Raw genomic sequence first — 17,846 nt, 5'->3', positions numbered from 1 at the left:
AAAAAAAAGTTTGTTTCTTTTATTTTTTACAAAAATGGCCAAAAAAAGTGTCTGCAATTCTTTTCTAACCTTGTTTACAGTACATTTAATTTAAAATACACTGCAGTTAAAAAAAACCTGCATCAAATTCGTCCTAAATCATCATGTATTATCATGCAATTCTGCATTAGTTATCACATCTTAGGTGACTGCCATGTGTCTCGTACTACTGAGGCACAGTTTTGTAATTTAGCCTTTAAGGGGAGTTGTCTCTTTCTTAAGCTCTTCATCATGTGAGGACTTCTGAGCGAGGCAGTTGATGCATCCACGCTGACAAGGACAGAAAATAAAGAAGAAAGAATTAATATAAAACGTTCACAGACTATTTTAGTGAGGTAGTGCATCAAAAAGTAAATGAATTCATAATGTGTATATGAAGACAATGGTGACAAATGCCTCCATACACAGTCAATATATGATACATAAAATCCTTGCCCTTATCTGCACAATATCATGTTAGAAGGCCATCAATGAATTTCACAAAATCTTGCATGTAGATTATAATAACTACTACTGTATTAGAGTGAAATGCCATAAACCTTGAAGAAACAGATGAATATAAAGCTGATGAGTTCATGAAAATTAAATACTGATTGATTACTGTACTGATGTATCACTTACCAAATTCTACTCTTCAATGCCTTAAAATATCATGATTGCATAGTAAATCTTTAGCATGGGTGTAAAAATGAGAAAATAATGATGGAACAATTAACTACTGGATCAATGAAAAGAACTTGACTTGAACAGAAAAATAAGACTTTCGATCTAAATAGAATCACAGTATTATCTTGGCCGTCATTCTTCCACAGCAAGTGTTATGTATATTTATTTTATATGTTGATTTCATGTGTTACCTTCCACATCAAGAAGACAAGAACTGCCAACAACAGGAGCAATGCAATGACTGTCAGGAAAATGATCCACCAAGCAATTTTGGCGATGTATTTAACTTCTCTCTCAAAGAACACGGTCAGTTTCACCTGTGGACAGTGACGTCAGAAGAGCGGGGTTATTGAGGTACATGAACAGGTGAGTAGAATTACTAATGTATTTTTAAGATATATAGATTTTAGTGTGTGGATTGCTGCATTTTAAGGATGTCTGACTGTCTCTCCAGTTAGTTACATCAGGGTCATTTTAGTTACTGCACACTGAGAAGCCCAAAAGGGAGGTATGTCCTCTAACAAAACATATGTTTTCCTATTGTGATTTGTTTGTGAATATTTATGGTTTTACCTTTGTCCCAGGATTCTCCGGTTTAAGTCCAATATTCTCTGGAGTGTTTGTTAAACTGAGTGTAGCATCCACAACAATGTCTACGTAGTTCAAAGAGCTGTAATCCTGAGAGGGAGAGGCAAAATAAATGAGCACAGTAGCCACAAAGCTGAAAGAGGGTTTGAATGATTTTTGGACGTGCAGTATTAATTTGTATTTATTTGTATTTATTGTCTATTTGAGCCAATTCATTTTAAACATATGACAGAAAGGACGTTTTACAGAAATGAAACACCTCTGTAAAAGTGGTGTTCCAGAGGTGTGAGTGCAGAACCAACACTGCAGTAGTGTCCAAACCCAGCAGAGGGCAGCGCATCTCCACACACTTCAATCCATCTGAGCAGGTCTGAAATGGGAGGACAGAGTCACGGATGAGAAGGCACCGAGCTCCCAAAGCCTCCTAACTTTCTAAATATAAAACCTTGAAACCTCACACTTCTGCACGTAAATGGGATAAGACAGATTTCTTTATTCCATACAGCTTTTATGTCACATGATAAAAGAGTCCACCACTGACAGGCTAGAGGCATGGATACTCAATATTTAAGAGGACATAAGAGGCTGATTGGGAAAGGGCATGCTTTAAAGCCAAAAACATTAATATGACAATGAAACTATTTAAAAACAGTACTCTGTATTACCGTGTATAGGACTGTCCGAAATCAAAAGAAACACCGGCAAGCAGTTGACTATATCTGAGACTGTTGGATTTAGGGTTCCTCACCAAACAGAAATATGTTTGCTTTATATATACCGTATCTAAAGTCCAAAATAGTCAGAGTTATTTCATTTAATTGAAGTTATTCATTAAATGTGTGTGAATGTGTGCAAAATTCAATTATTCTTACCAACGTTTTGTGCTTCCTTCTCGTTGGAAGAAATGATCCATCAGTAAAGAGTGCATCAAATTCAGCTTCACGCCTTTTCCTGGACGGTGTGTGCCAACCCTTGATACCATGCATGATCAGGTTAGAGATGTTTATTACAGGCCACTGCTTATGTTTTAAACAATGGTAGAGGAGGTATTTATTACCTTTACACCTTTAAGTGGATTGACCTCTTCTGCAGGTGAGCAGGGAACAGACTGTACACCGTCACTGCTGATCTGAGTCAAGTACAGAAACCATTTTCCTACAGCGTTCTCCTTTGGCCAGTAGATGTTTAATGATGCATTGGCGAAGGATTTCAGGGGTCTGCCCAAATTTATTATCTGTAAATAAGACATGAGAGTTTTCTTTGACCTGTCTGATTGAAAACTGCAATTGAATGTATTTCACAGTAAAACAGTAACAAATGATGGCTCACCTTAAAATCAAACCGAACTGGAGTTCCAATTTCATCCAATGACTTCACGGCACTCTCGCCCTTTAAGGTTTTCCCAAGTGACACTTGAGAGGGCCTGGCTAGTCTGACAAACAAAGATACACCTTGATGTTTTTCATCAATCACTCCAAAGCATTTTAAACAATTTTCAAGCCTGAATTAAAAAAAGAAATGGTATTCTCCACCTAAAAATAGCAGAAATACAGATTCTTTATATCTGTGTCGAAATGATGATACATTTTATATAAATATAATAAAAATAACAATCAGCACCTACCCATATACTTGCAGCTCCAGGTCAAAAACCACTTTGGCGAGTGCTTCAACAGGCTGTATGGTCTGCACACTTTTCCTACACCACAGGAACATGTTTATTCATAATCACATACAGCTCATTGGTCAATAATTAGTGCCAGTTTTCCGTCTTATCAGTCCACTTACGTTTCAAGCTGCAGAGTGATGTTGACTTCTTTTGTACTGAGTGAGATGCCTGATGTCGAGAGTATGACGTAAAAAGTAACCTGAAAGGAACCCCAAAAAAAAGCCATGATACTACGATAGATGCAGATTGTAAAACACACATGGAAGAAACAGACCAGTGCTACTCACTTCAGCATCTCTTTGGAGTGGGTTTCCAAGATCACAGTCTATTTGTGTTCCTTTGTCATTGGCCGTACAGCTCACTTGTGTTCCCTACAGACAGAATGAAAGGAATGATGAATGAAAGAGGTATTCAGATTATTTACTTAAGTACAAAGCACTCCACTGCAAGTAAAAGACCTACATCAAAAGATTGCTGAAGTAAGAGTGTGCAAGTATTATCAGCAAAATTTACTTGAAAATGGTCCTTGTCAGCTTTTTACTATTATATATTATGTTTGTAGCTGCACTCTGAGAGCAACTTTTCATAAGCATAAAAAAGCAACCCTATTTTTTTTTTTTGCTTTGTGACAATATGTTTTCCAGCAATTCAAGAGTTTAAAAAAAATACTCCCATTTTTCACAAGTTAAAGATCAAATATTCTATGCACGCAAAAGGTTTTTATTCTCTCGATTTTATTCCCAAGTTAGTTAAAACTCTGTGTTAGTGAACACTTCTCCTTTGACAGGATAATCCATCCACCTGACAGGTGTGACACTGGTGTGCCTCGGACTGGTCGCAATAAAAGGCCACTCTAAAATGTGCAGTTTTATCTTGAAAAGAGACATTATTTGACACTGCACTATTGCTATTTCACATAGGGATATAGATACCAATGCTTTGTCCCCAGGACAAAATCAATCAGTGGCAGAGTAGTGCAGGTCATGACTGAAAAATGTACTAAAGCAGAAGCTGTCAGACATGTGGAGAGGAGTCAAAAGATTCGAGACTCTGAGATGAAGTGGAGTAGAAGTATAAGGTTGCAGTATAAGTTCTTAAAAATGCACACGGTGTTGACACATTGCACACCATATTCCTTCCCTGTGAGGTTATAAATAAACTTTTTTCCATTGCTGTACCTTTTTCTTATTGGCTGATAGTTCATATCAGTCACACTAAGACATTTACATACACTACAGAGTTCTTGTATACTCACAGCTGCTGTATTGTAGACAATAGTCGAGTAATGAAGAGTATCTGGGAGGCTGATGATTGAGTGACTCTGGTGTGCGTCATCTCCCTCCCTGTTAGTCACAGTGATCTCCAAAGCTATGTCTTCTTTAGAAGGAGTGATGACTGCAACGCCATCATCTCTAAAGACATGACATAACCCCTGATTAGTATGAGTTAAGGTTTAATCACAATAGGACCCAAGATGGTTACCTAAAGCTTTGGTTTTTAATTTGGTTAGTTTTGATTTACCTTTTTTTCCCCTTACCTGGCCAATGATTCAAAGACATCCTGATTATTTTGTGTTTTTCTGGAACAGAACTTGTACTGTATCTCTAGATTACTTTGGCAAATATTATCACTGCCACATCCTTTGTTTATTAAGATAATCTGTGAAAAACCAGCAGAAATGTTTTTTGTTAGTTTGTTTAACTCCTCCAATATCCTTTCACACAAATAGAAATGTCTAAAGAGTTTAATTCTCACAGTTTCAATGACAGATATGGATACACACTTATACGCACACATTCATACCTCTGAGACAATGCTCTTTGGCTGGAAATGATTGAGGACAGGAGTAAGGTCGGACAGGTCACCACTCGTCCACAGGGAGATGGCGACAGACACAGAGATATTGTGCAGCTTGTCCTTGATATCACGCTGGAACAGAGGAGTCATACAGGTACAACCATAATGAAATGTGTACAGGCTGGTGTTTGATGGCTCTCTTTACGGGACATTGCACAATCAAGTCAATCAGTACCAGAAGTCGGAGTCTGGTTTCAGTACAGACTTCCCTCTTCTGTCCAGGCAGCTCGAGTCTTCCTCGAGATGAACGAACAAAATCAAGCCTTGCTTTTCTCCTCTGAGCATCAGCCTCAAAAGTGTAGTTAAGCACTGTGAAGGAATAATATTACATCAGCTGACACTTATACCTACACTGATTGTTGCTACTACTGCTGTGACCGCTGGCACTACTATTAGCAGTAGTATCACCATTAATACTTCATAGCATATATATACTGCATATGTATATATAGAGAGGAAGAAACCTTATATTTATGTTATTGTATGTGAAGAAATCTGAAATGACAATAAAGAAACATACTCAGTTTGGGGTTTAACGATGCTGGATGTGCTGTGTAGGTGAAGCACGCCTGAGCTGTAAAATAACTTTACAGAAATTTGTGCAAAGACACATTGGAATAAAGCTGCAGTAAGTTCATGTTGGAATTTTTGCCATTTGTGTTTCTGTGCATCTTACCATGTACGTTTATCACATTGTTCCTTTGTGATGTCTATTTGATTTGGTGTTACCTTCAAAGTGCTGCTGACACTGACCACTGGCCGTGCTCTGGAAAGACAGGTTGAATAAATTCATTGGTTTAAGATTTGTTATGTTTGTAAGAAATATGGAAAACAATAAAAAAAACAACAACAACTGAGGGATGACATCAGTGTGCGGATATATACAGTAAACACATAAAAAAGCTTCATATTAGAAAAAGTTGAAGCAAGATATATCATAAAATAAGCAAAGACTGAAGGATGAACATTAAGTCTAAGTCTTTATCCTTAAGTGTTTGCACTGCAGCTGTCAAGTTACCTGAAAACAAAGACAGAATCAGAAAAAGATCCCACAGCCAGATCAGGGTACTGATTGTTATCCACATCCAAGTTGCCAGACAGAGAATATCCAAACAGAGTAACTTTGTTGGATCCTGATGAGATTATCTGAAGAAGTCATGAGAATGTCATTTTAAGGTCTGTTTTTGCTATAAAACGATTTCTAATCACAAATTTAAACATGTCAGTTTTTCATAACCTCACCTGTGCTGGCTTTTTGTGGATGCCATCTGATGAGCCATAGTAAAGGTATACTTGACCAGAACCATCATACGGTGCCCCCACAGCAATATCTGTCACAATTAAGACAAAGATATTAGTTTACCAGTGTGTCCTACATTTTCTGAAAGTCTGTTTGCAAAAAGAAAGTTCAAATTGGAGCCAAAAATGCAAAAATAGACTTTAAAGTGAAACTTTGAAACTTTTGAGAGATGAAATAAAACATCCTTCCTCTTACAAATCAAAACTTCAGCTTAAGCAATAAAACACTCCCCTGCTCATCTCAGTACACTGGTGGCACTATAGACAGAGTTTCAGGCTCAAAGGCCAGCATGGAAGTATTTTAAATATGCATATTTTCTAATGGCTTGCAGGGGACAACACCACTGGCTGCAAAAAAAAGTCTGATTGCTCTGAGCCTTACGTGAACCGTTTGTCAATGACTTTATGGTCTCAGTAGCTAGTTTTTATGATTATTCAGAGGAAAATAAAAAATTAAACCAAGTATACACAATCATTCAATCGTATGGTCAGTGCCTGATCTATTTGAAATTATAATATAACAACCTCCAAAACCATCTTGATTGATGTCTCCTATGTTTTCCACTGCAAGGCCAAACATGGATTCTTTAGGTCCAAGAAGTTGTGTTGGAACAATCTTGTCCCAGTTTTTTCCTTTGTTGTTGATGTAGATGTAGACCGCTCCTCCAACCAAACCATCTTTAACAAAGAACTCCGGTGCTCCTACAGCAAGGTCCTCCCACCTGCACATACCAAAAGAACACAATACAAGTATGAACGAGTCAGTAACACCTAGAACAGTCTCGTGATACATATAACAAATAGCCTGGTTTGTTCTGGCAGAATGCCTAAAAAGTTATTTTAATTGTGTACAACAGATGTAGATTGTGTGCACAATTCACAAAGCCCTGATGCCATAACGCAATTAAAAGTATGATAGGTAGTATAGACCACAAGTCATAAACAAGGCGTGGCTAAATTCTCCAGTATTAAAGTCAAAGAATCAATTCAGAAAAAAATCAATGAAAAAAATATAAAATGCAAGATTGTCACACAGAAGGAAAGGTCATGGCATGAACTGCAAACTTGCCATTAGATATTTGGGGTGAAAGTTGACTGTAAGTGTTGGTGCTGATAAAAGACAATGCAGAAAATGAATCATAAGGAATAAAATCCCAAAAAATAAAATATATGGACATATGGACTTGACCAATATAAAGATTATCCACCTGTTTATGTTTGAATAGATTTCTTAGCCTGGAGCACATTGTGCTCTAAAGTAAACCTACCCATCACCATTGAGATCCACCACTGCCACATCATAGCCAAAGGAGGAGGCTAAGCCTGGACCAGAGAGGACTAACTCCACAGACAAATTTGTCTGTGTCACAGGATCTGCCTTCAGAAACGCCACCTGGCCACTGTAACCTCCTCGAGGCGCTCCCGATACGATGGTCAGCTCACCCTTCCTGATGAGGGCCATACCAGAATCAATGGAGAATCCTGGAGGACAGAATATGAAGTCATTTAATGGGAGGTCATACCTCATGCTTTCACAGTACCTCTAAATTGTTAAAAGAGCCTTCTTACTACTGAAAGGCACATCCTGATCTAAGTATTTCCAACTTGAAATGCCACAACAAACCGACCAAAATAGAAACTAACCCAGGTAGCTGTCACTCTTAAGAGGAATGAGCTCTGTGTTTAACTGGTTAAGATCTCCGGTCTCACGAGAATCTTCAGTGAAGATGTCCAGGTCGTCCAAGAGCTCCATTCGAATGATTCCTTTAAGCAGAACAAGGAAAACAAGGTTGAATATTTGGATCATCCTGCGAAATTTCTAGGATTGAATGTATGTTTTTCTGTGGGCCAAAACAACAAAGAAATTATCAACTTGATTATAGTTGAGTGCATTTATATCATGATGGACAGTCAAATACACTTAGACTTCAGGTAAAAATCTGACAAAAGCATATCAATGCACTCTTTTCACACTCTGAAAAATGAAAGTATATATTTGTGACCCATTATATTAAAGATTTAAAGAATAAAAGCCACTGGGCTTGGGGCTATGAGCCACAGGTCAGAGAGTATTAAGAGAGGTCCCTTCATGTGGGTCAGCCTTGTACAAATAAAACCACATTTTTAACATTTCAAATCAAGTCTACCATTACACCTGCTGTAACTTTTCTTTTACCTTTCCAATAGTATGCTCCTGGTGCTCCAAATAACAGAGATTTGTTATCCTTTGCAAAAGATGCTCCATGACCCTGTTGGCAGTATGCAAACCAGGCATGGGTCCTTGGACGTTGGAGGTGTTGAGAATCACAAACTACCCTCCTCCACTTCCTCTCTTCCTGTCCAACCTGCAGATTATCCCCTAAGAGGTAACACTGGCCCGTCACTAGGCGAGGGACATAAAGGCTTGGGCTCGGGTCCCACTGCTGGTATCGATGAGCACAAGTCTACAAACGAAGGGTGAGACATTACTGATTTTTTAACTGACTTATTTGAAATACCTAAATGTAGAGTGCTTACTACTGTAGTGCTTACCATTACATTTTTACCGGGACCTTGGCTCACCACCCTGACTCCCATCCACTGGCCATTTATGCCTTTACTATCAAGGAATTCTAGAAAATAACAGTTGAGCAATAAAAGCTTTGTTGAGCTTTGTTCATTTATTTAGACTATATAGAAATCTCATAAATCAAACATTTATTATTATTTCCAGGCAAATATTGGGCATGGCGGCAGACCTTCTGTCTGCACAGTGAAAAGAAAACACTGTTCAGTCAACATTAGCTTCATAATGATAAGTTAAAGCAAAAACGTTATTTCAACTTTAATACCTGACTGAAGTCAAGTTGTCAAATACAGTGGAGTAAAACATTTCTGTAGTGAAACAAAATTTAAATGCCATAAAATGAATATACCCAAGTCAATGTACTTCAAAATTGTGCTTCAGTCCACTTTCCACCATGATTACATCAGATTAAACTTGCAAAGGAGACTCACAAGTTCAAATAAAGTAGGCAAACAAACCTTTATTATCAAACTGGATGGGCTGACAGCGGTCAGATGTAGTTGTAAGATCGCACTGGTAAACAACACCCGTAACATTAACTTGGTTCTGATGTTTTGATCGCGGAGCTCCTACCAGCAATCTGGAAGGAAATACCTGAAGTGGTGAGACACAGTTTAATTTCATTTACTCAAATTCAGTCAAACCATTTTTAACTCACAGGTTCTTTTTGGCAGGGTTTAGCTGCTGGTGGAAAGCAATAGAATATCCGAACAGGCTTCCTGGATTTCCATTTTTCTGGAGCACATTCTGGGTGTCCAGATTGAAAGCTGCTACCTCAGTGGTGTGGAGCTGCCAGACACTGAACAGATACACCATGTGCCAATGTTTTGCCATGATTTTGTCAGTTAAAATCTGTAATTTGCTCTCTGTCATGCATTGCCCGTGCTCTCACAGAGCACATGAAGTGTGAACCCTCATAGAGAAGGGATTGGCCCTATAGCAGGTTCTAACTGGCTCACTGTAGACAGACAAACAGGTGTGGTGACAAGAAATTTATCTTCACACTAACAAAGGTGTGCTGTTGTACATGATAACTGTAGTTAATATTAACAGATTTCTGCTTTGAGAAGTCAGACATGAGATACAACCTCTGAGCAAAAGTCTTATAGGGCGGGAGCTTGTTCACAGTTGATCATGGGTGAATATTTAAAATATTGGATATCGTGTAACTTTCACTGGCTGTGCAAAAAGTGACGCCAAACATGCACATGGCTAGATATACAAAGATCTTGTCTTCAGTAGTCTTATTTGTGAGATTCATGTGAACTTATGTCCTTATCAGACACACCCTGCTATTCATTCACACCCCTGTCTCTGCCAAGAACCATAAACAAGAGGTCTCTTAAAACGAAACACACAGGTAATACAGCCGCATAAGGAGCTACACTTGGTACTTAAGGTGGACTGACCTTTAAGGTGGAGCACCTAACCCAGCAACACAATCATAAGAAACACAGAGATTATACTATACTTTCACACATTATTTGAATTACAAATTGAGTTGAAATTTAACATATCATGAAATATGATTTTTATTTATTTATTTATTTTTTACAGAAAAGGTTTAGGACACTACTGCAGGCTTCAGAACATGAAAAGCACATTGTTTCACCAGGTGGCACTAGAGTATTTACACCAGAGAGAGAGAGAGATGTGGCGTTCAGATATGAAAGGCCTACAGATGCATGCTGCAACAGCAACAAAAGTGTTAATTAAAGCAAACATCATAATTATTGTTAATCTATTTTGTACTAATAGTTGTAGTAGAAGTAGCAGTATTTGTAGTAGCTGTAGAAGAATTACGACCCTTCGTAATTAAACTAAATGATGAATGTGTTTGATTCGGAAAGAAACACGTTTAGAAGAATTAATGGGCTCATGACTCATAATAGGACATTGTTGGTGTGAGTTTGGCTCATACTTTCTGCTGTGCCACATCCACTCGCTATTCGACTTCCTGCCTCTCTGTAATGGACGTTAAAAAGAAACAAAGGGCAAAATGAACTCATACCTGGTGTTTACTGATGTGGAGTTACATTAGTCTATATAACTTAGTCTATATTACAAATGTAGGTAGAATAATGGAGTAACTGAAGTACATGATGTTCTTTGGTTGATGCTTTCACACACACGGTAACAAACAAACAATGGAAAATTGTGGTTGGTGGTCAGAATGAGGTGTGAATCTGCAGGGGGCTATTTTTTTTTATCTTGTCTAGGTTTTAGTTTCAGAGCGGGAGACACATTTCTCTAAAGCCTGTTCAAAATAAGCATGTGAGCAAGTTTTTTTTTTTTGACAGTCAGTAATTCAGGGATATGGCATGTTACTTCTTCAATTGTTAAGAGAAGAGAAAGTGCTGCTCAGCCTAGACTAGATCTCTGTAAAAGGGAAAGGGGATGAGGCTCCCCCGCCTTCTTCTGTGAGCGGTAGGTTCAGCTTTACTCAGTGCCCTCGTCTTTTTGCCTGTAAGCCTTGTTTATTTTTTAAGTTATATGATAGATAGATACTTTTTTGTGCTTACAAGGAAATTTGTTGCCACAGTCTACACGTACAAAGCCTCAGAGACATACATAAATACGCAGATACATTTAACACTACAACATAACCACAAAAATAAATATTCGATACAGCACATTTATACACCCCTATCCCATACCTATAACTCTTCGCACATGGTGGTTACTGGGTTGCTTTGTTGAGAGTCTCATCTGTGCTATACCGCGTGCTCTGTGTGTAATGGCTGAGGTCTGAGAGGTTGGGGGAGTGGAAACCTAATGATTTTGGAGGCCTGGTGTGTGATGCATATGAGCTTGTTCTGTTTGTGCTGTAATACAATCTCACCAAATATAGCAATGGTTACTACTTATTACTGGTTTAACTAGATTTGAAATTGAGGGTTTGGAAAAACATTAATTTATTTGCTTTATTATATAAAAAAGTTATTGATAATAGTCTCAAGTCTGTACTGTAAATATGAAACTACAGCCATCAAAGCCCTCCGAGGCGAATCTATTTTGTGACTTTGGACTATACAAATAAAATTTGATTGATTGATTGATTTGATGGATAGCTTAGCTTAGTTTAGCACAATGACTGGAAACAGGAGGAAACTGGTAACCTGGCTCTGTTCAGTGATAACACAATTCACCTATCAGCAGCACCTCTAAAGCTTTATATGATGTTTGTTTAATTAAAAAAATTAAAGCCGAGCCGTTTCTCTCTTTTCCCAATCTGTGAATAAGCTAAGCTAATCGCTAACAAGCTAACATTTTGATCTTTTCATTTAAGTGTTGGCAAGAACTCAAATAAGAGTTTTTCCTAAAATGTGAAAAAAATTCATGAACTTTTTTAATGTCCTAGGAAAATAAATAATCTTTGGAACCTTGTCAGGAATGGGTGGGATGTGTATGAAGCTTACTTGGGACATTTGTCATCATCAAAAGCTTAGTTAAACCAGACGTCTAGTTTGGTTGGTTTGAAGTTTTAATTTTAGCTTCACACCCACCACTAAAGAACCCAGACAGCATTCTGGTTGGTGTATCAGTGGTCTTGTCTCTTTTCTTATCTGCTCAACCACACACAAGACAAACATCTGGTGGGCTGCTGGTATGGCATAGTGATGTCTTTGCATTTTTAATTTTTGACCTCTAACTTCTTCTAATTTGATTTCCATCCATCCATCCATCCATCCATTTTCTGTAACCGTTTATCCTCACTAGGGCCGTGGGGAGCCTAACCCAGCTGACATTGGGCAGAGGCAGGGTACACCCTGGACAAGTCGCCAGTTCACCACAAGGCACATAGAGACAAACAACCATTCACATTTACACCTACGGACAATTTAGAGTCACCCATTAACCTGTTAAGTGCATGTCTTTGGACTGTGGGAGGAAGCTGGAGTACCTGTAGAGAAGCCACGTACACACAGGGAGAACATGCAAACTCTACACAGAAAGGCCCCAGCCGAGGTTTGCACCAGTAACCTTCTTGCTGTGAGGCGACAGTGCAACCACCGCACCACCATGACCCTGACTTGAGACTTGAATCATATAAATGTTACAGAACGTGCCATGGAAGACTTTGTGATACTTATCTTGGTTAAGCTGTTTTTTAAATCATGGACACAATGATTTACTGCTACAATTTTTTTTAGACATTGATTGAAGTAAACTAGTGCACATACAGGAAGGCAGACCTCAAAACTATCGAGTGAACCGCCTTTGCTATATTTAGCCTGCGGAGGCTAGCTACATATCCTGTTGATGCCCAAAGTCATGTACATTCTGAGTAAACATCCTTGGTGGTCTGTCAAAAGCAAAGAAATAGCCAGCCACAGCCTACGTGTCACAGCTCATGCTGCCGTGTGTGGCTTTGCTTGTTGTTTCACTTGAACTGAAAAGGTAAAGGGTGTTATTTGTCAGTAGTCACATGTGAACGTTTTATTTCAGAAGAGAAACTTTTTTCAATTCTCTTGTTTCCATCGAAAGATAAATAGTTTCTGCAGTACTCTATTGCACCTATAGGAATCCACTAATCTCTCTGGTGCGATATAAAATAATTAATTAGTCACATTTGCTTATTTAACCAATGACCTCTATTGGTACTTCTGACACAGGATGTAATATGCCAGGTTTTACTTTTTGTGCTGTTGTGACAAATTACATGTTTATTTGACATAAATGGTGTACCATGGTGTTTGATTTGATTATTATTTTTTTTTAAGTATTTTTTTTTAAATACCCCTTGATTACAAATCCATAACATTTTGGTACAATGTAATTTTCTGTAATGTAGCCCTATAAGTTAAGTGTGATTTGAAGATCTTTTTTACAGATCAGACTAAACACTTCGATCTTGAGCTCTCAGATGCTTTCATCCACTATAGATCAAGAGAAGTTGGTTATTCTTACTAAATACATAGTTATTCATCCAAATTCATTATAAATCAGTCATTTTCAAAACAAAGAGTCTTGGTCACTTCAGCACGTCTCTACTTTTGCAACATGCTTCTCTTCTTTCCTGGAGTTTAGAAGATGACGTATACACTTTGAAGTGGTAAAGCCCACCAACAGACGTGAACTCATATCACCAAAGCACATCACTGGCTACGTTGTACTTTAGGTGTTAAGAGGGACTAGTATGACAGGTCTACATGTTCATCTCTCTCTCTCTATATATATATATATATATTTCAAAGCCTCAGTAGAAACATAATTTTAACTTTATTTACTGTGATTGTGATGCAGCGTTTCAATTGTTAATTAAATATATATATATAAAGATCAATATAATCTCTATTGTATTTTTATCTGTGACTACTGTTTATTGCTGCTCTGCATAGCTGGTTATATGTACTGAAACGGTGTTTGTTGCTGCTGTAAAATTACACTGATGCTATGTTCTCTCCTGTTGCTCTGCATGGCTTTTCTTGTTTTTTTTTTGTTTGTTTTGTAAATCCTGTAAAACTCTATAGTAGTGGTGTGTCAGTCAGGAATGTATCGTTCAATTTGAACTAATCTTTTATATGACTCGGAAGTAATGAGTAGTCTCAGTGAGTGATTTGTTCCTTTTCATGCAGTATGTTCCCTCGCCACATGGCAGCTGCATGGCCGTTCAGGCTAAGGGACGAGCAGTACGTTCATACGGATTGTTCATTTGTCTCATCTCATGACAAGCCGCTCAGGCTGTGTGAGGAGCAGTAAGAGCAGCAGTTCGTTCATATGGATCGGCCTTTCATTCAGTAGAGTGCCGAGTCAGTTAAAATTAATTAATTATGGTATATAATTAATAACACAACTAAGAGTCTACAGCCATGTTAGTGGCTCTGTGAGACTGTACTTAATTCCAGAGTTTCACCAACCAAAGCTGATGGGATTCTCATTAGTTTAACACAAAAGTACTCAATAAATTATGAGTCAGGAAATGACCAACAATTCATTTGGTGGTCAGAAACAGATTTAATGGCCAATAGTTGAGATATTTCACTTAAAGCAACAAATGTCAACCTTCCAGTGGCATTAGTGGGGATCAGCATTAAAATTAGGATTCTTCCTCTGATAACCAAAAATTTGGGGCAATTCGTCCAGATATTGAGATACTCGATAAGTTAAAATTTTGACCTGCTGGCGGCCCTAGAGATCATGAATGTTTGTCCAAAATATAACTGCAATTTGTCCAATAAGTGAGATATTTCTGGTCCAAAGTGGTGGGCTGACCGACTGACAGATTAACATATCCATCGCTAGTGCCATGCTACAAACCTTGTTACAATACTAGCCCAGTCTAAATTACTAAAGTGAAAAGTGTTTTGAATATAATTACAAATACGCATAGATCTCGACTATGTTTGAGAATAATCTGTGCTCTTCAGTTCACCATAGGCCTTTTCTTTTTTGATCGCCAGACCACCATTTCTCACTTCTCAGAGAGGTGTCAGTAAGACCTTGTGGTTTCTTCTTTAGTGCCTCTTACTGTAAATGCTTGACTGTAAATGTCAAGTTGACAAAAAACTCTTGTTGGACTCCAATAACCCAGCATTGTCCTGCTGTCAAAGACTCCAGTGGAGCAGCTAAATGTTCAGAGGCGGTCAGAGGAAGAGCACAATATTACTCAGAATGTTAAATATCTATGTCTTCCTGTGCACTCTCCAACTGTCTGAAGCCAACAAAATCCCAGCACTTAAGAGGTGCCCACCACATTACTATTAAACTCACTGTACAGCACTATAAACATTCTGAATTTTAACCTTTTTAGTTTTACATTTATTCATATGCTGCCTTTGCTTTGGTATTTGATGACTTGAAGAATATGTCATTATTTTTATACATTAGAGATGAATACTAGCAGATATCTCTGGTGTCTACATCTCCTCCTTAAGTTGATTTGTATTAATTCTTCACTTCTCACTCACTGACAGAAAAGAGGAAGACACCGTGGGTTTGGTAAATTTAAGGAAATGTGAACTGTCTGTGTTTCAGCCAATCACTGCTCACTTCTAGTTTGTCTAATCTTGATAACCTCATGACAGGCATCAGTTGTACAAGAGAAGGTCACTGTACCACAATGATCGTAAGACTGGCTGCTTTGATTCTTCTCAGTGCATTGCGTAAGTACACTTCTTGTCTACTTTGAAATGATTAGTATTGTAAAATATAGTTTGTGCAAAAAGAAAAAAACTTTAGGCCACATTTAGATCATTTATACAGACCACAAACTGACTTCCTGCATATCTGAATCTGAATAACTGATATTTTTTCTCTCTTTTCTTCAGCTCAAACCAAAGGCATTCCTCAAAAGATCCCTTCGATTGTGGTGAAACCTGGTGATAACTTGACTTTAACATGTCCAATCTCTGGAGATGAAGCTGGGCTGTTTTACTGGTATAAGAAGATGTTTGGATATATGATCGAAACTGTTGCAGTAGCAACTCTCTACAAAATGTCACTTCAAGGACAATTTGACAACCTAAGATTTAACGTCACAAAAAATGGGGGTATGTATTTTCTTAGCATCAAAAATGTTAGCCACGAAGATGAAGGAACATACTTCTGTCAGTCAGGAGCAGCATACGCAATGACATTTACAAACGGCACAGTTTTGACTGTAAAAGGTAAAGTATGTTCATTTCTATGTATTTGTTTGCTCTGGCTGTGTCAACACCTGAACTATCTAATTCTTTCTGTCTCTTTGTGAATGGCACAGATCATAAAAATCAGCAGAAATCTGTCCTCGTGGAACAAATTCCAAAGACAGTCCCGATTGGTTATCAAATGTCTCTTCAGTGTTCACTTCTCTCCAAGAACAAAGCCCAGTGTCCAGGTGATCCCGATGTGTACTGGTTTAGAGCTGGATCAGGAGAATCTCATCCAAGCATTCTTTACACGTACAATCGCAGCAGTGATGAACAAGAGCAAAGAAGCTGTGCCTACAGTCTGTCCAAACCTGTAAGAGACTCCTCTGATACTGGGACTTACTACTGCGCTGTGGTTACATGTGGACAGATCCTGTTTGGTGAAGGAACTAAAGTGGAGATAAGTATGTTTGTTTTTAAGACATTTATCTTGATTAGTCGATTATTTTAAACATTTACAGGCTACATGAGGTGGACTTGTGATGTCAACCTATGCACTGCATCTCAACGGTAGGGTTTGACTGCCTCCGCTCCTCTTCCTCTCTTTGTTCTTTCTTTGTGTGTTTTACTCTCCATTTCCTGCGGCGCTCGCCCCCTTTCTCACTGCCGCCCATGTTCTCTTGTGTAATATGTGTCACCATTTTTGTTGAGTCGCTAACAGAAACACCTACAATATAGTACAGCCCCAAATGCCACAAACTGCAGCCTAAAAAACTTGCCATAGCCGGTTTTTGACAGTGAAACCTGATAAGTGTATTAAAAAAATACGTGCAGGTTAATTTCAATTTAGTGCCTGAACTGTGGAGGACAAAATGACATTTCTTGCTTACATTTGTAGAAAAACCACATATTCTAAATTGAAACAGAAATTAAATAAGACTTTGAGTCTATAGTCATGCTAGCAGCTTGGTGAAGCTGTACTGACACGACATGCTTTGAGCTAAACACTGCATACTCACAATGACTATGCTGGTGATGGGGATATTTAGCAGATATAATGTTTACTGTGCTCACCATCTGAGTTTAGTATGTCAGCATGCAAACATTTGCTAATTATCAGCTGAAGCTGTTGTTGGTTAGAACCCTCAGTTTTACTGTGGCCTGTTGGCTTTGGAACAGACAGGCCGAGTCTGTCTTATCCTTAATGTGTCTGTCCTTGTGAAGCACTCCATGCCACTAATGTGGTTAAAAGTAACATTATCAACTGGACAATATGATTCTCATGATGTGGATGTCACACCGCGCTGAAGTCACGCTGGGTTTTTGTTCTGTCTCGTCATTACCTGTTTTATTTTGAAATTTACCTGCCCTCTTGTTTCAGATCACTTGCCCTTCCCTTGTGTGTCACCTGTTGCTGTGATTCCTGATTGTCTCCACCTGTTCACCATTACCCATCTGTGTGTCTATTAGGGATGGGACATGATTTTCGAATAGTCGAATATTCGTGACGAGTTCGAATATTGAATAGTAATTTCGAATGCCATTTTGGCTTACGTTGCATTCCACTAAAAAAAATGAGCACGGAAAGGCG

At 38.3% G+C, this 17,846-nt stretch overlaps 2 protein-coding genes across 2 annotated transcripts in view; one reads left to right on the top strand and one right to left on the bottom strand.

Annotated features, from left to right (window-relative positions):
* Positions 1-46: 46 nt before the first annotated feature.
* On the bottom strand, positions 47-9,606 carry LOC104928702 (integrin alpha-6). The gene is made up of 25 exons (XM_019260342.2): positions 9,343-9,606; positions 9,143-9,264; positions 8,651-8,730; positions 8,295-8,562; positions 7,763-7,882; positions 7,387-7,600; positions 6,644-6,840; positions 6,062-6,150; positions 5,838-5,965; positions 5,496-5,585; positions 5,340-5,404; positions 4,995-5,128; positions 4,766-4,891; positions 4,500-4,621; positions 4,218-4,374; positions 3,250-3,333; positions 3,082-3,161; positions 2,918-2,992; positions 2,623-2,725; positions 2,351-2,527; positions 2,166-2,264; positions 1,553-1,663; positions 1,279-1,383; positions 897-1,022; positions 47-309 (listed from the first exon to the last, which is right to left on the bottom strand). The coding sequence occupies exons 1-25, from the start codon at positions 9,555-9,557 to the stop codon at positions 229-231; spliced, it is 3,168 nt and encodes a 1,055-aa protein (XP_019115887.2). The 5' UTR covers positions 9,558-9,606; the 3' UTR covers positions 47-228.
* Positions 9,607-15,701: 6,095 nt separating this feature from the next.
* Positions 15,702-17,846, top strand: part of LOC104928698 (uncharacterized) — a 5,263-nt gene continuing 3,118 nt past the window's right edge. Inside the window, exons 1-3 of the mRNA XM_027285710.1 lie at positions 15,702-15,790; positions 15,956-16,294; positions 16,387-16,719. Of these exons, the coding sequence (XP_027141511.1) occupies positions 15,706-15,790; positions 15,956-16,294; positions 16,387-16,719 (757 nt within the window). The 5' untranslated portion in view covers positions 15,702-15,705. The remainder of the gene's footprint in view (positions 15,791-15,955; positions 16,295-16,386; positions 16,720-17,846) is intronic.

Source organism: Larimichthys crocea, chromosome I, assembly GCF_000972845.2.
Source record: "Larimichthys crocea isolate SSNF chromosome I, L_crocea_2.0, whole genome shotgun sequence".
NCBI classification, from domain to species: domain Eukaryota; kingdom Metazoa; phylum Chordata; class Actinopteri; family Sciaenidae; genus Larimichthys; species Larimichthys crocea.
This window is presented reverse-complemented; position numbering and strand designations above follow the sequence as displayed.

What these genes read in the sequence shown, in the direction of transcription:
- LOC104928702 (XM_019260342.2), bottom strand. Translation starts at nt 9,557, where the DNA reads ATGACAGAGAGCAAATTACAGATTTTAACTGACAAAATCATGGCAAAA. An exon ending in AGGAGCATACTATTGGAAAG is followed by an intron (nt 7,883 to 8,294) that starts GTAAAAGAAAAG and finishes TTCTGCTTAAAG; the next exon opens with GAATCATTCGAATGGAGCTC. An exon ending in CAGTTCGGTTTGATTTTAAG is followed by an intron (nt 2,528 to 2,622) that starts GTGAGCCATCAT and finishes TCTTATTTACAG; the next exon opens with ATAATAAATTTGGGCAGACC.